The sequence below is a fragment of the Puntigrus tetrazona genome, chromosome 4 (assembly GCF_018831695.1).
Source record: "Puntigrus tetrazona isolate hp1 chromosome 4, ASM1883169v1, whole genome shotgun sequence".
In the NCBI taxonomy this organism is placed as follows: Eukaryota; Metazoa; Chordata; class Actinopteri; order Cypriniformes; family Cyprinidae; genus Puntigrus; species Puntigrus tetrazona.
In genome coordinates this window covers 14232365-14258710 of record NC_056702.1, presented here as the reverse complement: position 1 = coordinate 14258710, position 26346 = coordinate 14232365, and the positions used below count along the sequence as shown (strand labels likewise).

Below are 26346 nucleotides of genomic sequence, written 5' to 3'. Positions count from 1 at the left end.
CTGTTGAGAGTCTCTTTTACCTGATAAGTGTCCCAGAGTCTAATGGTGCAGCGCAGAGGAAGTTCTCTCATAAGCAGGTTGTTCATCCAGCGGAAGGCAAACTGCAAGTACTCCACCTCGTACTGCTGCATGTGGCGGTGCACCGTCTCTGTTAAAAACAAAAACAGCATAACAAATCACCACCCCGACGTCAATCGCCCCGCTCGTCCATCACAAACAATTAAAGCATCGTTACACTCTCTTCGGTAAAACTGGGGCCGAACAATAAATGACAGGCGCTCGACGGACACAACAATAACACTTATTCTCCTCGCCGCTTTCTCGCGCGCACGGGTTCACGGATGACAGCCTGCCGGGGCGTAAGACATAACGCCCTAATAAAGCCGTAAAGAATTTCTCCGTCCGTGCCATCGTGCGCTCGACGCCGTCATGTAAGCATGAGGTAATTACTCAGCTGTCATCCCGATGTCTGAGCGGGTTACGTTTGAGAGGAAACGGCAGCTTTATTTATGGCCGTCTCTTTAATCAACACGGACGCGCTACTGATGAGCGGAGTGTGCAACGTGCATGGCTGCGTGTCCCTGCAGGGACGTAGGCATCTTCGTTCACCTCCCGAGAAAGATCGCACTCTTTGACCGTCGCACGCATGACAGGTTTTAATTGGGAGCTGTGGGTGATTTATTGAATGTCCCCCATACGTACTACGATTACATATAATAGTTAAAGGGATGGTTCACTCAAATTGAACAATTGATTACTCCCTTTACGTTGTTCCACACCTGTAACACCTTAGTTCATCTTTGGATCTCAAATTAAGATATTTATGATGAAATCTGAGGCAGTTTCTTATTTAGAGAATCGATACAGGCGATGTCATAATTTATTTCAAACCTAAATTCCATCAACACGCATTTTAAAGACTGTTGGTATCAAAGAGGTTTTGGTTACCAACGACTTTCATGCATGAACAAAAAAGTATGAATATTTATTGTATTATTTTATTTTATTTTTTATAATAAATTGTAATAAGCTATATACCTATATACACACACACACACACACATATACATATATATATATATATATATATATATATATATATATATATATATATATATATATATACTTGAAACCTGCCTTAAAAAAATACAAAAATAAATCTCTAGATAAATTTTATATAAAAAATCCATTTAAAGAATAATAAAAAAGCAATATCTTAAAATTAAGCAATTTCAGAGGAAATAAAAATGTTAATTATAACTGAAAAATAAAGAAAAATATCAAGCTTTGCGCACACACCCACATCGAAGATCATCTCGTGTCAAACCTCACGCTTGCCTCGACAGTGTCACTCTCACATCCGGCTCTCCAGAATAAACAACTTATCCTCATTAACACCGAATACATCTCATTGCCAAGACACGGAGCTGACAGACCGACGAAACAATGGCACAAATTTTGCTTATTAGCACTGCAAATATAAATCACCCTCGTTTTGACCTAATTAAGGGGTCGGTGGCAGATAAGGATGGCCGAGACGATGAAATCAAAATAAAACAAAACTTTACTTTTACATCGTGTTCAAGAGTTTGAACAATGTCAGAGGGCTTTAAATACGACATTGCTCAAATATCTTTTTAGCATGTTTGTTATCTCTTCTTTATAATGACACACACACACACACACACACACACACACACACCTCTCTATGCCACTGCCCCTAAATTGAAAATATTCACATCCGAACCCCATATAACAACAAAAAAAAAAAAAAAACTTGCAAGTATAACTTTGTTAGACAATTTTATTTCAGGTAGCCTAAATCCAACAATAAAAATGTAAAACACGTTGGAATAAGCCTTGCAGTTTTATTAGCAGGATCTGGATTGTCAGCAAAGAGAACAAATTTGCTTGCACACTTTTTCCACCTTCGATGCAGTAAAACACATGCAGCTTTTTGAGGAGGGGGAACAGGCGGAGGTCAGGGTTCACAGAAAGACAAGTGAGCTGTTTGCCACGATTCTGCTGAGCAATGGACTTCTGCTCGACTTCTGCCCCCGCCCATCCATCCCATAATTACATCTGCGCTGACCCTCTGTCTTGCCCTCGCTGCATTTTCAGCCAAAACCCACTCAGACACCTAGGGAGAGAGGGGGGGGGGAGGGGCCTACAAAACCCACCTTCTGTGAGATCGCAACAGAACGCATACGACTTACACGGGCAGAAACGGTTATTATCGTTAACTCACGCTGAAATGAAAGCTAAAATCACGCGCACACAAAAGTGCCTTTAAATTAATTACTACATTTAAATTCAAACCGAAATGAATTTTCAAAATGATAAAAATACAGATTGAAGCACTGAAGTCTTTCATGCTTTTCTTTTTCACTTGACAGTGTTCATAGGATATTCAAAATACCTTAAATTGTGTCTCGAAGACGAACAAAGCTTTTTACGGGTTTAGAACGACACGGAGCAAGCGATTAACGGCAGAATTTTCATTTTTTATTAAAAGTATGCAGAATTGGAACAAATTCACGGTGAATAAATAACAATACAACTTTAAGTATCTTTAGAAAACTGTTCCACTTTTTATGGCTTAACGTTAACGTTATTTGAATATATGTGGATTATATATATATATATATATATATATATATATATATATATATATATATATATATATATATATATTCGCTCTCACTTCGAACGCACAGTGAATTTAAGAATAGATCTGGATGTGTGACAGTTGATAGCGACCTCTGCCACTGCGCTGTCACTCTGCCGAGATCGCAGAGATGACATTTATCATCGTGGCAGAAAACTACTTCCTGCGCTTGTTCATAAGCCATAAGTCAAACGCCTCGGGTTCAATAGGATCGATGTTGGGTTTTACGCGCGACGCTTCTAATCTGACAGTACTTCTCATCTACATCTTCAGCCGAGGGGTCGACTCAGGCGAACCGATTAGAAAAACAAGCAACCGTGCGAACATTTATAAGAGACCTCGGCAGCGCAAAACGGCAGCTAAAACGCTATTTTTGTCCCTTTTTATTTTTTTCCTGCGGTCCAAATGAACGCTCGCCCCCTTACGTGACAGCTTTGGTTTCCGGATTCAGCAGAATTCAGGACGTATCTGACATTTTCAATTCAGCTCTGTGCCCTAAAACACGTTCAGCGCGAGTTATGCGTTTAACGGCGCTGTTGAAATTCATGCAATTTAATCTAACTCAATATTTGCCTTAATTGTGCTTCTGATTTGCCACGCAGAGGGCAATAAAAATGGAGTTTGACCTCAATAATACATGGATCACCTTGTATAAATATTTAATTTATTAAGTATAAATTATATAATTCAATCGTGTAGTAATTTGGAATGATATAAATCCAATATTTGCATGTAATATTAATATAATAATTTGGAGTATTTCTTAAAATAAATTAAAATGCTCAAAACTCAAATGTTTTGATCTTTATTTAATTATGTATGTGCTTCCAATAATACTAATAACAATCAGAATTATAATAATGTCAATAACAACAACAGCGACATTATTGTTATTATTATGGTTGTTAATGACATTATTATTATTAGCTTAGAAATGCTACCCATTCACACCATAGAGACAATGTTTGAAGCTCATGTGAGGAAGGGAAAGTATCTATTTCAGCAAAAAAAAATAATAATAAAATCTGAACTGGACAATTTGATTTACCATCCAGCCCAAGATACTTTCATGTTCAGTAGCGGGGAAAAAAGACTGTGCGCGAAAAAGCTGCCAAAAGAAATCAAAGGCATTAAAAGGAGAGTTCAACCACAATGAAAAATCTGTCATTATTTTTGCACCCTCGTGCCATTCCAAACCTGTATAATTAGCTTTTTTTTCCTGTAGAACATAAAAGAAGATATTTTGAGAAGTCTCTCTCTCTCTCTCTTTTGTCAATGGTCACCAAAACGGTTTCATTCTTCAAAATATTTACTTCCGTGCTTCAAAGGAAAAAGAAAGTCGCATCGTTTTCAGCGACATCGGGGTGAGTTGTCACTTTAAGACGTCCGAAAGAAGAAATGACGACAAAAAGGTATCAGGCAGCTTTGTTTTATACAAGTTGAGGTTCTTCTGTCGGGATCAGTAGAGCAAATCCGACGTTCAAAAGCAGCGTTTGTACGGAAAACCGGGTGTCATTTAGGTTATCAACATTTTTTTCCCTCGCTTTCTAAGGAGCCTCTGTACTTGCCTCACCTGAAATGTTAATGCGCGCTTTCTAACCTTATATGATTTGTGTGAAAAAGCCCACATTGTGTCCTCATTTACATAAATAAATTCACCTTGAGCAATTTGCATGCTGATGAACCTCAATGTATTCATACAAAACAGAAGAGATAAGAGGAAACGGTGTTCGCGTTCTGGGGGCGCTTCTGACGAACAGAATTGTTTTAGCGTTAAACAACTCTTATGGGCTATCGTCTAATACGACTGCTAATTACTACAAGCCCTCGAACGAACCGAAAGCGCGCGGTGACAATAGTGTGTTTGGTTTCCTAATGAGAGAGGAGCGTGAGGGGTAAAGAGACATGAAGCGAGTGAGAGAGACAGAGACAGAAAGAGAGATATCCTAAATATTCAACCATCATTTACAAATCATCTCCACTAAAAATGAGCATCTAATTTACATATTAAATTCGAATACGCAAAAAGCATGATGCAAACATGATGCACTTTATGCTACACCTCGAGAAAGCAATTCGATGATAGCAGCATACAACTTTTGAATAATTAGCAGCGAAATTTTTGAATTGATTGATTGAATTCTTGGTAACACCCATTGTTTTGAAGCTCCGCAAATAGGATATATAGACAAGCACTTTGTCGGAAACGCCTTCGAGGGGTTATTCATAATAACGGCCGCTATCCACACGCATTACCGAGCTTGGAAAAGCCAGGATGCATTTTTAAAAACTTCTCAAGACCGTGTTCGTCTGAAAGAAGAAAGTCATATACACCTAAGATGGCGTTCCTTTAATTTCTTTTCCATTTTTTTTTTTTTTCACCAATGATAATTACAAGTAATGGCTTGAGCACCAAGGTGAGTCCTCGTTTTGTTCTTTCAAAAAACTAAATCTTTAATTCCAGACTCTTCGTGTGGTGTATAATTAAACCGTGCATAATGTATTATTTAATTTTTATTTGTTCCCCAGCTTGTTTTGCCGATGCGATCTGCACATAACCCTTGGAAAACATGTGTAGTAAGTAAAGCTGAACAGATTTACAGATATCTTCGCCCTTCTCTTTCGATTCGCTAAATTTCTCTTCTTCACATAAGTTAACTTCCTGCCTACATTCTCATTTATCTAGCTGTGATCGGTGTATTCATTTCAATTGCGTGAGCGCGCTCTTATTTCCAAGCCAGTTTAAAGACATTGAAAAATGAAGGTGCAGCTTGAGAACAATGAAACTTCAGCAGATCGGGATGTCGGGCATGGTCATTGATCACAGAACTCGTGCATGGGTAACATCAGCGTTCTTGCGCATCCGAATCAGGTCCACAAAGAAATACATTTTGGCGAGATACCACCTGAAGGTCCTGTAGAGTGTAATTTATGTGGTGTTATGTGGTGTAAGTTACAAAATCGGTAGCTTGTTCCAATTAACGTGGGGTCACCCCTGCAAAACAAAAATTTTATGTATAATATACAGGGGTTTCACATTAACACCCGCCGACCAGCCATGTGACCAGCTGTGGAGGGGGTAACATAGTCACTTCCACTAGCCACTCTGATTGGTTGAATTTTATATACAGTAATAGAACTCGACATTAATGCTCGTCTGAGACAAGTATTTTTTATTTTTTTTTAAAGGATCAGTGAAAGAAGAGAATTTTACTTGCCCGACCAACTTAATCTGATTAAAACATCTAACTGCGCAAACATTTCGGTTTATAAACGTTTCTAGCTTTATTAAATTAAGTGCATGTAAACGCCGATTATTAGGATAATGAGTAACAACAAGGTAATGCCAATGAGGCATGCATTTGCAGTTTGTCCATGTGAGAGAATCTCTCATACAGAAGAAAAATAATAAAAAAAAAATGTTAGTTCATTTTAGCATTCATAACATACAGCCTATTTAAGCGACAAGAGAAGTTCCCTGAAAACCACGATTGCAAATTTGACATTACATACAAGTTAAAATTAGTAGCTAATATACGTTTTAGTTTAGTATTTGAGTATATTGAAAGAACATACCGTAGACTGTTTTTGCTCCATTTGGTTAATAAAAAGTTGTTCCAGACAAAGATCACAGCAGAACAGTCGAGTATATGAAACATACAGAGCAGCGGTGTTTTGTTGATGAATGATTCACGTTTTTGAATTTTGACTCATTTGAGTCAATGATTCAGTGGTCCATTCATAAGGACAGGCACTTTCTTCATTCCTGAACGAATCAGCTGTCTGAATGAATCATTCAACAACCTCAACAACTCATTAATTAAGATGAGTCATTGAAGATGCTGCCACCTACTGGTGGTTTAGTTTCAGAGTAGCTTATCTTTTTTTACAACATTTCATATTTATAATGTGATTTTGTAGATACTGATTTCATGCGATCGGTAACAGCCAACATTGTCTTATTATATTAAGTATAATGTTTAATAAAAAGTTAGAATTCGCACGGTTATGCATGCATTCAATACGGTAAGGGGAAACTTAAATAGGTCAAATGGCTTGGAAACACTTGCGTCCATTATTAAGTCATATAAAATGTAATTTTCCAACATGAAAACGGTGGCAGTGAAAATGTTGAGAGGCTAATATATTTGGAAAATCACTAGCCACAGTGTCTGGTAAGCAAAACAGTTAATGTCAAATCCTGATAATATAATATATATTAATTGCCTGTAGATAGTCTGTTCTAATGTACTGACTATATAATTTAATTTATATTTATATAAATAAAACTTTAAAGAAAAACTAATGAATAGCTAACTTTAATTCATCTTTAACTATTCACATTGCACACATAATAAATACATTAAATCAATTGCTTTTAGATATTTGTGGCAATCACTACAGTGAAAGATGGGGCTTAAAGTATGAACAAACAAACAAAGAGATAAATACGTAAATAAAACGAGGCTGAGGTGTTTCACCACAGCATGTAATTATAAAAAGAGGAAGTGGACATGGCCATATCTTGAAGGTGGTTATGGTGTGAAAATCCTATAAAAAAAAAACCTTGCGGCTCTTTTGAAAAGCAGGCAGATAATTAAAGCCTAGGATCACTCTGTGGTGAGGAAATTGGCAGGCCGCTTAGGGCCTGGTGGTGACGGAAATGTAAAAGAAATCAATGTTAGCTGTTTGAAAGCTTGATCTGTCACAATGACTTCACGGAAGCAGAGATTTTATTTTTGACAGAGCAAGAGACAGCAAACCAATAGCGAAATACAGCGAGACACGAAGAAGTCTTCATTGTAAAATTCAACACTGCACTACAGGCGAAGAGTTGACAGAAATGAACCATGACAAAATGCATGGGGTTACGCATGAAAGTACATCTGCATACGCCGTCATGCAGCCATAGGACATAAAAAGACCTCGCAGACTCATGCCAGGCATACTGGTGTTATAATGTCAGGTTTTCAGTCTGCAGTGTTGTTCTCGGTGGAAAGAAATGGGTTCTTTGCTCTTTAGATTTCATGACAGCAACGCCCAGTGCAAAGTCCACGAGTGAAGTTTCCATGACAATAAAACCAAAGGTCCATCTATAGCACTGACATTTAAAATTATACATGTGCACATACCAGTATCATTAGTCATTGTGCGTTATTTCAGTCAAACTCAGGGAAAGTTGCTTGCACTTTTCACAGTCTAAGCAAAGCGACTTCATTTTCTCAAGCCTTCCACCATATATAACGCTAGCTCATGAAATGTTGATTCACAAACAATGAAGCTGGAATTCATCCAGCCGTGATTTAGCATACTGTTTCCATTCCATATGTGTATATTAACTTTCATGGTTGAACCCACCTCTAAAAAAAATAGCTAAAATAGAAGCTTGCTTTTATTTTAAAGCCTAGTTTTTTTTTACTAACCATTTAAAAGAATAGTTCTCTTTAAAACTAGTGAACTAGCGTGGAAAAGCGCCGCACATATACGCCACACAGCACAGAGGATGTTTAAGTTTTACGTTGGTTTAAACATCCCAGATAAGTGCAACTTATTACCATTTTCGTTACAATGGGATATGGTTCAATTTGGAGAACGTTGAAGAAAGAAGACATCATATTTTCGTCAAAGTTTTCATTAACAAAATTAACACAGTATCACAACCACTCGATATGCCGCTTTGATCACATTTTCTCTAAAAGAACCATTCGGTGAGATAGCACATAATTTTTTGATGCATCTCCAAACTCGAAACAGGTATGTGATGCAATACTTTCTATTTTGCTCTGAGCATTCATAAATGGCATTATTCCCGCCAGTGGCTCTCAAAGGCGCTGCTTCCATAACAAAAAAGCAGGTGTTGTGCAAGCGTGACCTCGACACCTGAGTGGTGCATCTGTATCCGAACATCTGGGTGTGCACGGACACACTGTGCCGATGTAAGCGAGATGGGACGGACAGCTCACAGCTGCGAGGTCAGACAACCTTTGGCCTATCTCGTTGATGTTCGGGGGCAGCCTCCTGCAGGGAATGCCTGTCATGTCGGTGGGCCGCTGTGGGCCCTGACAAACATGCCCTAGCTCTACCCTGACTGAGAGGAGCCATATGGCGACGGAGGCCGAACGAACATGTCCCGTGAACAAAGGTGTCGAAGCGTCAAGCATCCGCGGCGCCACATACCCTGATCACTACATCGCAGGTCTGGGCTCAGACCTTCCCAGCAGCCGCATGTTCTAAACCCCCAGCCTCATTAGTGCTGAAAGAGGTACTGTAACCTCTGGTCGGGACAGGAGAGTGACCAAGCATGCTACGTGCCTCAGCGTGCCGGCGAAGAAGAGAGTGCAAAAAGGGTTCGCTTGATTGATTTACATCCTCAACTTTATTACAGTGGAGAATATGATGTAAAACACCACGACAGTGCCAGATCTAAGAGCAGCCTGATTAAGGTCGACATGTGCCGTCCTTACAAGGGGGAAATTTGGAAATAATGCGACAGTAATCCGGGCAGGCTGATGAAGATGAGCATGGCAGAAACCCAACTCTCTGGCGACCAGCAATTACACACTCCTTCTCTGGCACATCTTTTATATATGGAAAGTGCAACCCAAACAGAGTGAGGGCTGTTCAGAGGACAAGATAAAGGGATGCTGGGAAGAGAGCCGTCACACATCAAAGATGCAACGATATGCGCACTTTGACCTTGCTGCATTAACTTCCAAATGAAATCTTAAGGCCTTGTTGCATTTCACATGAACAAGAAGAACTTTCACTGAGCTGACTGCAGAGCATCCAATAGTCTTTCTGTTTTGACCCTGTTTTCTTGGCATGTTGTCCCTGTTGGCCCAGGTGGCATGTATTAAAACATACTATTGCTATTTGCGTCTTGTCCTACCAAGTCGAACCAAATGATTTATGCTGCGAACACAGCACACTGACCCATAGGACTAAATCAAGAGAAGTGATTATCTGATGTGGACAAGAAATCCCCACCCAATTGACTCGATCAAATTACGTTTGATCAGAGTAGATTAACTAAAATGAAGGAGTAATGGGAAACGTGAAAGAGGTGTTTGGCATCTAAACTTCACTTGCGAGAAGCTCATTTCTGCTTGAGCATCTGTTCGGGCAAGAAACAAAATGTGGCAATTATTTAACCAAAATCAGATGAACAAGAGTGCTGATATTCAAATCAGCAGCATGACTGGGAATGGGATATTGTTTTTATCCAAGAGTTCAATAAACAAGAAGTCACATTCATTAACTTGCATTTTAGACACTGCGTTATTTATATTTGCACCGCCAAAGACAATAATTTAAAACAAAGCCAGACCAGTATCAACCAACATGTCTCTCTCATGTGCTTTGCATTGCAATGAAATGGTTTAATTTGGTTTAAAAATGGTTTAAAAACTTATTCTCTATTAACTATGACTTTTCCCCTTAAAAAAAAAAAAAAGAAAACTGCTAATTCGCTTCTTATTAATAGTTAGCAGGGTAGTTGTTAGCAATAAATTGCTAGTATTAGAGTAATATGCATGCCAATTAAGCAACTAGTTAAGAGACCCTAAAATAAAGTGTATTACAGTTTGTAATTGTATAAAACTTTCACAACAATAATGAAAGTGTCAATAGATAAAGTAAGAAAAATTATTTCAATTAATTTGAGTACATCATAAATTGGACTAGACAACAGGTTTTGACGCCACCGCTGATTTTATTGGGTTCTACAGTATTTTGTTGTGTTGTGCTGTAAGTGGAAGTTATTTAGTGGTCAGCTGCTACAGAGAGATCCAAAAATCGAATATCTAGTGGAAAACAAGAATTACATTTTAATTTACAATGTTTTGGCAAAAGGCCATATAGATTATTAAATTGCGTAATGCTATATACCTAGAAAATATGTGTAAAAAATGGTGGCAGGCCATGACTCCAGTAATAACATTAAAATAGGAATTACCAGAGCAAAACGCAATTACAGTACACGCACATCCAGAAGTCTCACTAACTGTATCCTACTTGCAAAGCATAAGCTATTGTTTAGCTGAAAACTGTTGAAGAATAAAAAAAAAAGAGAGAGAGAGAGTCTTATGCATGAATCTCAAATATCAATTGTTCCCTTTCATTGGTTTCTTTGCAAAGCACTTCCAAACCCCATTTGAATGTCTAATAGAAGACATTATCTGTAATCAAGAGTGGCTAAACACAATAAATGTGACAGGCGAAAAGCTCTGGAGCCTGACAATGTGAAGGTTACTCAAGAACAAGTCTGAGTACAAAGACCTCAACTGATAATACTCGCTCACCAGGCTCATTAAACCAATGTTAATGTGCTTGTCTCTGTGAAATACATCAAATTACTCAATTCAAAACCACTAGACTGATGCAAACCAGAGGAACATCTAGTTTTAGCAGGTTTCAGGATGATACATATTGTTTTTTGGTGGAGACAGAAGTGGGTAAAGTATATCAGACTAAAAGTAGTTGTCTTCGTGCTTAGTAAAGGGAGGACTTTCTTTAGTGGAAAAGCAAAAATTATGTTGTGATCAGCTACTTTACAACCTTATTTCTCTGACAGGTCCCGTAAATAACTGAATAATCAAACTGGAAGAGACAAAAAAGCTTCTGCTGGAACAAAAGTATAGAATCGAGCAGGCAATCAAAACAGAAGCGGAGGAAAGAACAAGCAGCTCTATATATAGCGGAAAAACTGATGAGAATGAAACGCACACAGCCTCTCTCTATTTGCCACATAGACACAAAGTGAGTGGGGTAAAAACATCAACAATATGCTCTGACTGCAGTCTTTCTCTCAGAAATTAAAGCAATCATTGGGTCTAATGCATGCTGAGGAGATAGAGGCCTCGTGTGGGAGGAGAGGAGAGGGCTTCCTGTCTCCGAGAAATGGGCATTGAATTCTGATTACGGTCACCTAATAGAAAGTAATGAGAGAGGCTTATGCTCCAGTGCCTTTTGCTTTTCTGGCCATAGCAGCGAGCGCTCTCCACTAAAGGCCAAAGCACTGGTGCACTGATTGGGGCTGACACTGCAGCTGAAGGGGGCTGGGGGTATGGGTTAGTCAGAGACAGTGAGAGATAAAAAGAGAGAGAGGACACAAGTAGAAAAAAAAAGAACAGTACGGAGCTAAGTAGGGTGTGCTTCACCAAAGGTACGCACCATCAATCCGGCTGACCAGCTCTTCCAGTGCCTTCACTTTCCTCTGGATCCCAGGCTGGGCGAAGGTGTAGTTGTCCTTGAGGGAGGGAGAGAGAAAGGTGAGAAACTTAAAATGGTACACGTATTTGCCCAATGAAATATATATAGTGTAAATTAAAAACAAACAAACAAACATCCACTACAACAGAACTAAATCATAGGCTTAACATAATCTTTCCTATGGTCTGTCGTTTACGACCGCGTTTTAAATGAACACTTTTGAAAACGCAGCAGACCCCGTTTTAGTCTGAAATGGACTAAATCTGAAAATTTTGAAAATGATGGTGTGGCTGCCCACATTTGCTCCGACGGCCGACGGCCGTGTAAGCAATGTCATGCTCATAGTTGTACTCGCAGGAATAGTCTTGTGACATGCATTTTCAGGTTGTGCAGTGTGGACGGAAGTCATTTCTGAAACTCAGAGAAAATGCCAGCAAAGACGAGGATCGATTCCATTAAAAAAAGGGCAACTTAAAATGAAAATTCACTTAACATGTTTCAGTTTATAGTTAGTTCCATTGTAAGTGTTTGTAGTATTGTAATAAGTAGCATTGCCATAACCTCAAACTCTCAATGATCAGCACTGTCATGAACTTGTGACTTTTAATGCGCATCACTGGAATAAATCATGTAAAGTAACTGGTATGAAATGGTAATGAGTAATAGTTATTAGATACTTAGGATACTTTAAAATGTCACATAAAAAAACATACTATTTTAACTGCAATGTCATTTTTGTCTAATGGGTTCACGTTCTTTGGTGTAAAGTTATTATTTATACAGCAACAAACTGTTGGTAAAAGTAATGAACAGAAAATATCTTCGAACTGGCACATACAGTGAACGCACTTCATACATATGCATATGTATGCACAAATACATGCACCGCCACCCATCCTCACTGGGAAAGAAATTGTGTGCTAGCAGAGCTCAACTGCGTGCTGGGAATAGTGATCCTATAATTAAGTGATAATATTCATCAAGGTCCTGTGGCCCACAGTGCAGCTTAATTACCACATTCATTTCAGCCTACGTTAAAAGACCCTTCTTGACCAGACAGCTACTTAAGAGACCCCCACCCACCTCTATCACTCCCCAAGCCTCAGTGGGATTCCCTCTGCGCTCCCACTGGAGGAAACTTAGCCTAGCTATACTGCCCATAGAAAAGGAGCACAAGTCCAGCTGTCAAGAGACAGCATAAAACAAGCGGTGGGTTAGGGATGATAAATTGCGTGCTTTGTTAAGCTGAGATTGTCAGGCATGGATATAATCAACAAAAGCTGAAGAGCCATCATTCAAAGCAATAAAACTGCTGATGTGAAAAAGGCATGTGTATAAAAGAAAATAACAGACGGAATGCGGATGTATGCATTGTACGCAAGAGAGACATTCAGCCGTAAACACGTCCAATGATACCTGCTGTGAAATCACCTCCCTAAACCAAACAGTGTGAGGAGAAGGTGTAGCATATGACTAGGCAAGTTCCTAACTTGGAAGGTCATATAAATGTGTGTGGGACAGACCTCAGCCAAAAAAAAAAAAAAAAACACAGCAAGTTTTAATATAGTCCTGTACATTTGCCTTCAACCTTCACTGTCTACATTTGTATTCTCTGTAACTCACTTACTGGAATGCATGGGTAGACAGAAGCTGCTCCTAATTTTTAGATGACATTTAACATTAAAATTACTGTCATAATGACCATGAAAATGGATAACTTCATTGGACAAATGGAGAGATGACAATGTGAGTGACAATAATGGTGACACCTTATCAAGCGGCCTGAGTTATATCATACCTAATGGGGACACCTTCATACGAACTCTTGAAGCGCAAGTACATTTAGTGACAGAAAAGAACCATAACTGTATAGAGACTACATTCAAATGGCTAGCTAGCCTTTTCCTTTCCATGAAATTGCACTGATATCCGTATTATCTCGAAGGCTTTTTAGTCTGATCAATTTTCACTGGATCAACCTCTAAGTGGCTCTTTGAGGGATCCAAAATTTGTCAAGAGGTAATGATTGTAGGAGAGTTAATTATACACTTTGGGTAATCGTCTAATTGCTTGCCAAATACCATGGTCCTCTGTGTCTTGGCAACCCCAGCGAGTGCAAATACCCTGGACTGAACAAAGAGAAGGATTTTTACAATCAGTCTTCAACTTGCAAAGGTGGACAGACAGATATTCTGCACTATGTGAGTAGGTCTATGGCTCCATCTTTGATGAGACTTCAGAGAGGCAGGATGCTTTAATGTAGCCTGGGAGCAGCTGAGGCGGCAAACACCCGCGAGGGGAGAGAAGTCATTAACCGATAAACAATTTCAGCTGTCCTTCAGGCTCAGATGTGCAGCCTCGGCGCTCCAGAGGTGCCTTAGATGAATACATGAATAGCTGGATCCCGACCATTAAAACCAGCCACCTCCTTTTTGCCGTGACCTCGAAACAGGACTTTAAAGGGGCAGCACAATGAGGCGGCACTGAAACAGATGGGGCGTCAGTGGCCGAGTCCGTGCTTGGCCTACTTTCACAGGTCTACACCTAATCTTCAGCTGGAGCACTGACCCTGGAGGATGCTTGTGGCTCAGTGAACATTAACGCTGCATGCTGGGCTAATCTATCTCTGCAGGAGTCCCTGAGTGTTAGGGCAAAGTGGCCAGGCAGTGGGGAAAGGGGTGAGAGCCATGATTCGAGATGTAGTCACAATCAGGTCAGATCTGAGAACATATTACAAGGGCATCTCGTGGGCAATGTCTTGGCTCCAACTCCTACATACCTACCAAGTGCTAAGTGCATGTTAACGGTCAAAACTGACTGAGGATGCTGAGCCAAACACGACGCTATCAGTTTCTATTTATTTTTTGACTAATATACAATGCACATAAACTGAAGACAATGTTTTCCAAGAGACATGTCTTTGGTAGGTTCAACAAGTAAATGGTATTACCAGTAAAGAAAAAAAAAAGTTTCTTGATTTACTAGAATGCTTTTTATGGGTTTTTTTTGTTGTGGAACAAAGGATTTTACCATATATACCTATTACATGTTTGTTGTTTAATATATACAAGGAGTAGTAGTCGAATCAAATGCTGTTTGAAGAGCTCCCCTGCAAGCCACTGCAGAAAAAGAAACCCACCACTTTTGGACATGTCTCCTTCCTAGCGTGTGCTAACAGGCAGAGTTGACTCCAACAGTACTCACATTGGATACAGAGGGTCTTCATTGCTTTAAATTTGTGTGATTGCCCTGGAGGCAACATCTGATAAGAAATCCATTGGATTGCAAGAGCTAAACAAGTTAAATGCCTCTTTCTCTCGCTCCTTGTATGTCATGTTCTGGCGACACATGGATGCAATGCAATTACCTTTGAGGCAGAAAGAGTGGGTCAGTTTTAAGCATGCATTAAGCCTGCCCAGAGACCTCCGTAATTACATCTGCATTATTAAAACACACATGCTTTAATGAAGTTCAGGTGCTCTTACACACTGGACCCTGGGAGCTGTAAACAATCCGGTTTCCACAGCAATATCATTAACCGGCTTTGAATCGAGCTGAAGACATTTTTATAATCTTGAAAAGAAGAAGGTTTGACTTGCACCTCTATAACATGCTGTGACAGGAAGAGCTTTGATGATACAAGCAGGTGCCAAATTTCCTGCTCAATGCTCTTTAGAACGCATCCTCTTTTCCAGGGATTTGTTTAAAAATTTGGCTGGAGAACAAGTTGAAGCTTTGTGGCATTCTTTTTTACTCAATCCATCTTTGATCTGGTAAAGCAACTGGAGCTTTCCAGTTGAAGCTTTTTTGGACTTTGTTACACTCTCCAAAAATGTCTATCACTCACTTTCAGTAGATTACTAATCTCCCTTTGACACTAACCACAAAGGGACTGATTTCTCACCCCAGTGAAAAAGAATAAAGGTAAAAAGAAGGAGGTGGTGACTTTTTTCTAAATATGGGAGATTAATAACTGTAAATCTGAGGAGATGAAGACCAGCCCTTTGATAAGAACTTGTGGAAAGAGCTGCTTGATGCAAACAACAAGCCTGCTGAAAGGATTTGGAGCTATGATGACAACCTATGATAACCAGAGCACATAATAAGAGCTCAGCTTTGTGTTATTCATGGAGAGGAGAGGGCTTTTACACCCTCTCCCTGTGGCTGCTGATGCCTTTCCATTAGTCTAAGCAGCCCTCTTTTCCTCTCTCAATCGCTTCTGCTCTTCCAGGCGAAGCTGGATCAGAAATAACCCACCAATGCAGAATATGAACATCCAGGATCATGAGCTTATCTTTTGAACCTTTTAATGTCTGCATTCACTGCTTCCCTAGTTCACTCTTTGAAATCGACCACAGTCTTCTTTCTATGTCAGTCACAGAGGCTTAGAAGAGTAGTTTACTCAAAAAGAGAAAAAACATCTGCAATTGTTTACTTCAACCTTGTGTTGTGGCAAACCCATGTTTCTCCTTCCCCTGTGGAATACAAAAGGGCAATTTGAAGACTATTCACCATAAAAGTCAAACTCCAAAATGGATAAAAAAAGCGATGCCATATAAGTACTATATGTCCCATGACTATAGGTCCGATGAGTTATATTCAAACTATTTTGAAGACATACAATGTCAATGACATACAATATGAAGACATACTATAAAGATCTCAGAGCACAATTTCCCCTAAAAACATTTAAATTGGTGCAAGACATTTTCAGTTACAAGACAGTCAAGAACCAAAGGTATTTTAGCATTAATAATGTCAAATCTGGTGCAACGCAACAAGCCAAAAAGAATGCAGATACGATTTATGAGCTTCTGTAGATGGAATGATTGGCGAATGATTGACAGCATTATCATGTTTGGTAGCTTAACATCTGTAGTCACTCTGCAAATCATTTTAATGGCATGCCCTTTACATTATCTTGATAGTTACTTGAGACAGTGCATTTGTCCAATGAGCTTCACACTCAAGTTATCGTGACCAAGAGCTGATGTATTTCTCTCTTAAAGGTATGGTTCACGAGTTTAGTACTTTGCATGCGCACGCTTAGAGAAGAGTTAATGAGGGAGGTTATGTGGCAGGAAGAATATGAGCGACAGGCTGCACTATCAGACATCTGACTGAGGGGCTCAGTGAGCTGCGACGGAGGCATACGGCTGTCAGTAAAAGAGGGACAGGAGAGAGCAGCAACGAAGCAGAAAACTCAAGCTTTTCCTGCTGCCACTTCCTCAAGAGTGGCTGATTGAATATAATTGGCAGGGGGGCAGGAGGATAACACAGCCTCCTAAAACAAAAGAGCGGCCCCTGCTGCAGCCCTCGTGCTACACTGATACACGCATGGAATAAAACGGCGCTTCTCTTGCACGCTCGCCGTATCTACTCCGAGTCACATTATCCCTCATGTGCTGAGCCAAAATATGAGACAATAGCCCCCTCTTGCTTAAACAACAGTTCAAAAAAAATAGCCTGACTGTGCACAGGGCCGTGTTGGCCCACAGGGAAACAAGCAAAATTACACGCTGGCCCAGTACCGTGTTCTTCACAGAAAGAGTAAAGAGTGTGAAAAAGAAAAAAACAGATTGAGGCGACACGTCTGAGTGTCTCAAGAGCGCTGCTGAGATGGTATTGGTAGCAGTCTGGCTGCTATGTTGTAGTATCGCTGGTCTCAGCATGCAAAAGTGAAGGACAACTCAAACCCTTTGCTCTGAGAGGCGCCCATCTGATAAGGATGAAAGTAGATCACTTCATCTGTATTCTCCGACAACCCCTAGGGTCTGCCGAAAAATTCACAAAAAAGCCATAGGACGCATTTCCGGCAAGAGTTCTGACATCCAGCGTAGACACTTCAAAGATCATGTGTTGAAGGCTGGAACTTGACTTGGCATAAGCATCAAAGATCAAGCATTAATCAATGCTAACTGTGTAAGAGATGGAAGAATAGGCTGGCAGGCAACCGTCAGAGTGTGTGTCGATGCAATCTGCAGCTCCACACTTCCAGTCAATAAACTGTTCCGACGAAGCAGGGGACCAATTGGCCAAATCAAATTGTTAGGGCCTCAGGCCCCATTTGCTTTAGTGTGTGCCACCATTGCATGCAAATATTTATCTGATTATCAGAAAATTGTAAGCTCCACTGGCAATTAATTTGTCCTGGCTGTTTAAGCACGTTCCAGGGTGGGGGGAAATAACAGATGAGAGAGATAATAAACGGATAGATTACCTACAGGCCTGATCTCGGGTGAATACAACAGGGACTGTTTACCTCCAGTCTTTGTTGCTTATGCAACACACCGAATGCCATAGGTTTTTAATACAACAAGGGGTCTACTAATGGAAACTGGGGCAGAATACAACAACATTTGCTTCTCTTTAGTAAATGAATGATTAACAATTCCCTTTCTCCCTTCTTTAACCAATTTCACACTTTCCATTTCTGTATTTGACACCAACCCCCAAGAGCCGCAAGGTGCAAAATGGTCGCAAATGGTTCCATTTCTTTTTTTCCTTTTAAGTTGGCACACAGGGAGGAAAAAAAGTGAAGGGAGAGAAAGGGAAGCCAGAGAGGGAAAAATAGGCTAAATAAGCAAGAGGTTCATTAATATCACTGAAGGTGCATTATACTGACAAAGGGCCTCGTGAGGCACCTATTTATTTAGGAAATTAATAAAAGCGAGCATTTGCCCCAGTGTAAATGCCACTTTCTGTCCACAGCAGCAGTTCTGAGCACGCCCCATTCCCCCTCCGCTGTTCCTCTGACCTTGGTTCTAATTGCACAGTGGATCCCCGGGAGATCGTGTTCCCCCTAATGGTTTATAAACAATTTTAAAGGGGCTCCACTTCTCTACAACCTTAATTAGTTTATGGTCCTCTGGCTCACACCCCTAAACCCCCTCCCATCCCATGCTGACAGAGGAACCAGTAGGGGGTCTAATAGTGGTGAATTAACCTTACAGAGTGGGACAATTTACGGACTACTGCACTTGCTTAACTTCTCCCCAGCAAACTATACATAATAAAGTGAGTGGTACAGTTTTAAATAAGTCAAAAAACAATCTCAAGAGGCAGACTATTTACAATGTCAAGTGCACAGTATATTTATTTAAGGAGTATTTTCAAAAATAGTAACATTTATAGACTATACAGCATAAAGGTATTGGTAAAGGAAATGGGTAACACTTTATCAATCAATCATTTTTATTTATATGGCGCTTTTAACAACACATGTTGCATCAAAGCACAAGCACTTTAGACAAATTTTCACTATTAACTAGTTGCTTAATAGCATGACTATTCGACTATTGCGATTGTAACGGTGGAAACTGTAAAAACAGCTAAAAACGTTAAACGATTAATGGTAAATTCCTGTAAAATATACAGAGGAAAACTGTAAACTGACATTTCCAGAATTTCTTGCATTGAATTTAATTTTTTTGTTCATTAGGGTTGTACGTTACATGTAATGTTTTTAAATCAATGTTTATTTCATATTTCAGTTTAACGATGGTGTTTATTGTTTGTGTAAATGACACCAAGCACCTAAATTTGTTCATATTTAAAAGCTGCTTGTTATGGGCTTTGGTTCACCATGTGACTTTCTCATTACCACCTGTATTTGGTGGTTTTCAGGGTATTCAGGTACCAAACAGATTTCAGTACTTTAACAGTTTGGTATATAAACATTACATCAGTTAATTAAATGATATTTTTTAACTATAAATTTAACTTAAAACCGTAAAAACCTAGTATGTTGTAACCATATTTTTATGGTCGAATTCCGGCAATCACAGCTGTCAGTTTTTTACCGTAAATTTTACAGATTTTACCTTTGGTGTATTATTAACATATTGACTCATGAAGCACATATTCTGATTGTAAGGCAGAACTCATAATTAATGTTTGTCAATAGCGAGAATTGGACCTTCAAATAAAGTGTGACCCAGAAAAGTTCTGCAAATAGTAAAACGTGTCTGCATCATAACTAATTATGACAAATAAAAGCTCAGAATGTGCAATACAAAGTATTCAGTAATTCAGTTAAACAGAACTTAATGCATAGATCATTGCGAAATATATGTGGTAACATTGTTTATAGCCCTGTTATGACCTGTTTTTAAATGTGATTATATTTTATCAATAATTTGGCATGTACATGCGCTTTTTTTTTTTTTTTTTTTTTTTTTTTTAGAAGAACATTTAGCAAGAGTTTAGCAGCAGATGCTTGCGGCTCACACGAGGCAAATGTGTGAAATGTTTGCAAGGGTGGAAACAAAGAAACCTGAATGGAGCAGTTTGCAGCGAGTCAGACATAAGACAACAGATTGAAAGGATGCTTATGTAAGTATTTTTTTTAATTGTCCTGTGAGTGTCTACTTCTAATACTTTTCAGAGACTAGTATGATAAAATAATAAGGTATTAAATAGGCTAAATGGCTACATGGTCAACACGTACCGCTTCAACTACACTTCTTACTACAATCAGTTGATCTGCCATATATTTAACCGCTAGTCAACATCAGCTGATGCGCATGCAACCATTTTTGATGTTCTGCAATTAAAAATATTTCTGCAGTTTTCCAAGTCAGCATGTGAGATAAAAAGTATACAGGAGTAAAAAAAAAAAAAAAACCTGGGCTTAACAGATGGCTGATATGATGCAGTTTTGATCTGAAGTTTTATTCCGGTGAGCATGCTTTTTGTACGTGAGCAGTATAAAAAAAAAAAAAAAAACAGAAACAGCTGGAAGCCCTTGGGTTTAAAGATAGGTGGACGAACAGTGTGGTGCAAGAAGCCCGGTAAAGAGAGGCACTGATCACAGAAAAAAGAAAGAGCAAGAGACGAGCGAGGCATCAGCAGCACCAACTGTGAAACAGATCACAGCAGAGCTGTATGCATGAGCTCAACTATCTGCCTCCATCACACTCTCGAGCCTGTAGATATAAACGCACCTATCTGCCCCTCTCAAGCATTTTCTGTGGGTCCCCGTCACCTCTTATCTGGCTTATGCCTCTTATTTGGCTTATCTCCATCATGCAATGGGCTTTTCCGGAAATATATACATTTTTCTCACCAACCCACTTACATGAAGTATTTGAGTATTTGTATTCACACACACACACACACACACACACACACACACACACACACACACACACACACACACACACACACACACACACAGACCTTTATTTGAAGTTAACAGCATTAGTAGTTGCTTTGGGCTTGGTATATAGTGCATTAAGCAATAAAGCAATAAGCCATGAAAGGCCACACTCTGTGACCACACTTTAATTCTATATTAATTTAATTCTATATTAATGTGCCAAGATACTACAAAGCAGTTAGGCTAATGAACTTTAAGTTCTGGCCCGTTGACTTGATTGACAAGCAGCAAAAAGTGCTGATATTCTAAACTGCGCTACTTGCTACACAAAAATCCTATTGCATAGTTCACAGTGTTAAAGTCATATTTCTTACTCTCATGTCTTGCCGAACTAGCATTTGTGTGTGTTGTGTGCATGGTCAATGTGGCTCCAAATTCATCACTGAGCAAATGTTCATTTCATGTAGACTAATACGCACCCCAAAGTACCACCCCAGTAACAACTTTTGTACCTTTTTTCTTTTCTCGAGAGTGCATCAATGGTATATAAACTATGCCTTTAATCACACAAACACTGGAACCATACCAAGCAATCTGTCCAACAAGTTGTAATCTGACATATGGCCTCCAGTGTCAAAGCACGGCTGTTTTGCCAGCATGTGTGTCAGAACAGAAACACAGCCAACCTGCACGGGATCCGCTATGTTCAAGCGAGCATCTGGTAACAGTAAGCTGATCTTAGGTTTGAGTTTCTGTATATTAAATCGTATGAGGGGAGTATGAGTGAGCGGTCACTGCGTCTTTTAACAGCTGCCTCTCTGTCAGTGTTTTCCCTGGAGTCCAGCAGTCATCTGTCATACAGTGGCTTTAAAGCTGAAGTGTGTCATTTCTGCACCGCCAGCGTCACCGAACGAAACTGTAAAAATAATGATTGCTTTCGGATAGGTTTCTTGAACGCTCCTTATCTGCCATTGGTCAGGCAAAGTGCCCAAGTTCCTCCATTGGTTGAGTGTGCAAAAATGCATCACTCAAAATAATTACGAAAAATGCAGTTCCTTTTAGATAGGCCCTGTCCACACACTAGAGTGCTTTCGTTTTAAAATTAAAACTATCCTTGTCTCAAATGGTGCTTTAACCATGTTTCTCTGTCCAAGCTGCACAACCTAAAACACATGTCACATGACCATTCATGCATGTACAAGCATATGTATAGGTATATGCTGTATTATTTAAATGGCGCAAACGTATGCGTACTTGGAGCGGTTGAATGGGGAATCTACCTATACATATCTATGGGTACAACAATGAGAATTAGGTTATTGTTTGCACAGTCGTCAAGGACTCGAAGAGGGCATGTGAGCAGCCACACCATCATTTTTAAGACGCCGAAATCAGTTTTCAAACCAACGGAGTCTGCTGCATTTTCAAAAGTTTTGAGTGGTGTAAATGAAAGCAGTAACCATAGCAAAAGTTATGTGTTTTGAAACCAAAAACCCTGGAGTTTTCGAACTAAAACGAGATCTGCTGTTTTGGAAAGTTTTGAGGAGGAAAACGCCGGAGTAGTGTAAACAACAGGCGTAACCATAGCGGCAAAAGTTGCGTGATTACAAAAAAAAACCCGAGAGTTTTCAAACTAAAATGGGGTCTGCAGGCTTTTTTAAAGTCTCTGCTTTTGAGGCAGGAGAACGCTGGAGTAGTGTAAACAAAAGGCGTAACCGTAGCAAAAGTTGCACGTTTTAAAATGAGAAAATGCATGCCTAAAATGTTGCTGTAACAGTAGCCTAGCGTGGAATTCTGCAGAAATGTCAAGAAAGCGTAAAAAGTTGGCTCTTGTGTTGGTTTTCGAAGTTAACGGGGAAGAAAGTGCCGGTTCACAACGACATTTGTGGGTGCACATTATACGGCGGAGGAACCAGTCTGGCGCTTACAACAATGTAGTCCAGGAGCTCCAAGCAGATGATGCACGGTTTGCGGCGTATTTCACACTAAACTCGTCCTTTGTGCTTTGAGACTACTACGATCAGTTTTTCTTGTTGTTATGGAAACGACAGATCTCACTACTCGCTTGCTCATTGGTCAACTTTTTTCAACTCGAAAACATGCTCTGAGCTGCAGAAAAAGATGCAGGCGGTGGCGTTTTAAAAAGCACCGAGGACTTTTTTGAAAACACGGTTTGCTCCATAGGATTCTAGTGTAAAACAGACTCCGGCAGGTTCGAAAAAGACGCCAAGCGTGAACGTAGTCTTAGTTTGTTAATTCCGTGCAATTAAAAGACTGGTGACCGTAACTCGCAACAGCCCAAAAAACCAACCAAACAAACCAATGTAAATAAAACCTCAAAAAGTAACCGCTTCCCCTTTCCAAAAGTGGTCTCTCAAAAGCGCATTTATCTTTCAAATTTCATTGGCGTAATGGTTTCCAAAACATCACTGCGCCCAAGGCTCCACAGTCGGAAGGTCATGTGTCGACTATTAACCTCTACACAACGCACTAAACACCTCAGCATTCGCCGTGAGAGGCGAGTAAATTACGTTCTTGCTGACAGGAAGTCTCAGATCTACTCCGTCTCCGACAGGCTTCGTCTCCTTCCCTATACCGTGACTGACTGGAGTCCAAAGGTCTCCGCCTTCAGCTGCTGCTCAGTGTGTGTGTTTACACATCAGCTGTCCTCGTTAATTTCCTACACTTGAAGGTGGTGAGTGTCACGGTCTGGTGTTTCGCGAGAGATGCGGTTTAATTTAAGTCATTCTTGAAAGTTAAAAAAAAACCCAAAACACCGGGAGCCTGTGCCTTCTAAAGTAATAAATCGACATTCGGTATGTTAACCTGATGATACTTATTAATGCCTTTCAAATTCTTTGAAAAAAATGAAAGGAATCAGCAGCAGGAACATGCGGTAACGCTTTACTTAAAGCTTTTACGTATAAAGGTATTCACAATGTAGTAATGCTTTATGGGTCTTCATAAATAAATGTAACCAAAGTTAAAATGCATTACGATACTTGAAGTTTTGTTTTAATGCATTCTAATGGTGTAACAATGAAGTATTATAACTGTGGTTATATTTATTCATGAGATCATACATTTATTCATGAGATGTGTTATGAGGTACATTACAAGGAATAGTCAATGTATTACAACTACTTTTTTAATGCATTATATATAAAGTGTTACCAAACTTATCTGACGACCGTTCTTATATAAATTCATATCAAACTATGAAAGTTTTCAAGGGGTGTCTCAATCGAAATAAAAAGACGAAAACGATAACTATTAAGCATGAAACATTATTCATAACCAACCATTTTACAGACATATTGTGAGATGAAAAAAAAATTATTACCTCCAACTAATATTGCATCTTTTCGGATGCTTGCATTTCCTTAAAACCACTTCAAAATTGCTATTCTATTCAAAACAATTACAATTACAAAACCAGATAACACTATACGTGGCAGTAATATTTTGAACAATAATTAAGCAGTAATGGCTTCTGGTTCAAAAACGATGTGTTTTTTGAGGCTTTAAAACTACGTGACTGAGGAAGTCTAACAAGTTTTATGAATCTTTTTGATCACATATATCATTTTCCTAACTCTCGCCAATGGCGGACTCATTTTTTAAATTACTGTTGCAAATTTAAGCTAATACAGTTAGGCCGATAAATGCCGCGGCTTGCTTTTTTAGATGAAAGAATTGTTTCGAGAAGAAAAGCAGGCTGCGATAGTCCTTCAGGACGACCGTGTTGATTTGCAATACGAGACGAATAGAGACGAACTCCCATAGTCCTGAGGCAGAAGCTGCTTTGTGGTGTCCTGGCCTGAGGGTTGGACATCACAGATAATGGCTTCTGCAGTGAGCTGCCTGCTTTAACACCCATTTCTCATTTCCCCTCTTCAGGGCTGAGAATACAGATGGATTTGCTCCTAATGGATCCACACGTGTACACACAGCAACCAGCTCAGCCAGCAAGGGACAAACAACGCAGTCATTTTTCCAGGGGCTTAAGGTCTTCCTATTAATAAGTCATAACCCTTCAAGCAAGCATTTAGTTTGACTTTAAAGAGAACAGACTGCAGAGGAGGGCGACCGCTGGCTCATAGCTGCATGATCAAAAAAAAAACTCTCCCGAATATGCGCACTATCCTCTTTCTGACTTAAATGTGTGTTTGAATATGATCTCTGGTACTTTCTGTTGAACAAACGAGCATTGTTTTTCATATCCTGCTCATGACTCATTATTTTTTTAAAGGAATGCATCCGAGTTCAATGCAAGTTTAATTAATCTTCCTTGGCTAAATGTGTTTTTTTTCTTTTTAAAAAAAGTGAATTACAGTGAATTGCAATTAATCCTTTGACAGTGCATATATATATATATATATATATATATATATATATCATGATGCAATAATCAATGCAAAAATATTAACTAATAGAACTTTATTGTAATGTATGCATGTTAATATTGTATTATTTAATCTTTGTTAACGTTAAAAGAAAATAGTCAGTCATTCTTAGTTCATACAAATTCAGAGTGCAGCTCATTCTTAGCTCATGTTAACTAAAGTAGTTACTAATGAACCCTATAGTAAAAGGTATCGATATTGTACTAATTGTTATATTTTGAATGTGTTCATTTTGCGATTGACTGGGTGTTCGTGACTTACAACATTCAGCAAGTGCTTAAAAAACATCTAAAAGTATCTAAAACTCTCATACACGAGAACACGTGACGGCGCGTGACAAATGTTACGTGCATTTTAAAAGCACGGTCATAATACTAAACACGATACTTTCCAACAAAAATCCCAATTACTGAACCTAAACTTCATCCAACGCTAAAAGTCCAGATTTTACAACTTCACAGTAACATAACCGTGCGCAGAACAACACCTACAAGCCTCACAAATGCACTCGGTGTTTGTTTTTACAAAACCGAGGAACTATTATATGCGGTTATCATCAGCGTGTCGAAGAAACTATTCACCGAGCTGTATTCGCATTTAGCTTTGAATATTCTTTTTTAACAAAGGTTGACGCATAAACAAAACCCCTTTTATAGTTATTCCTGAATATACATCATAAAGTGCCATCTAAAATAATTATGCATTACAATAGCGGTGATATCACTCTCTATTGTCAAACACGAGAGGGAAATACAATACTTGTAATTAACAACTTTTTCTACCCTACGCTTCTAAGCGCAAGCGCTCTCCTGAGACCCCGACGCAATTACGCACGACTGAGCCCATAAAAATCACGCTAAAACTACACTCCGAGTTAACAACCACTCTAAAACGGCGACACGCACACGCAGGGAACGCGCGCTAACAAGAGCGCAGAGCTATCAGCCGCCACGGTGCGAAGG

At 39.4% G+C, this 26346-nt stretch overlaps 1 protein-coding gene across 3 annotated transcripts in view; it reads right to left on the bottom strand.

Moving 5' to 3' along the window:
• tbc1d22a (TBC1 domain family, member 22a) overlaps positions 1 to 26346 on the bottom strand; it is a 117189-nt gene that overhangs the window by 35908 nt on the left and 54935 nt on the right. For all 3 annotated transcript variants that reach the window (XM_043237112.1, XM_043237114.1, XM_043237113.1), the window contains 2 exons: positions 11840 to 11915; positions 21 to 148 (listed from right to left, as the gene is read on the bottom strand). In XM_043237112.1, the coding sequence (XP_043093047.1) occupies positions 21 to 148; positions 11840 to 11915 (204 nt within the window). The remainder of the gene's footprint in view (positions 1 to 20; positions 149 to 11839; positions 11916 to 26346) is intronic.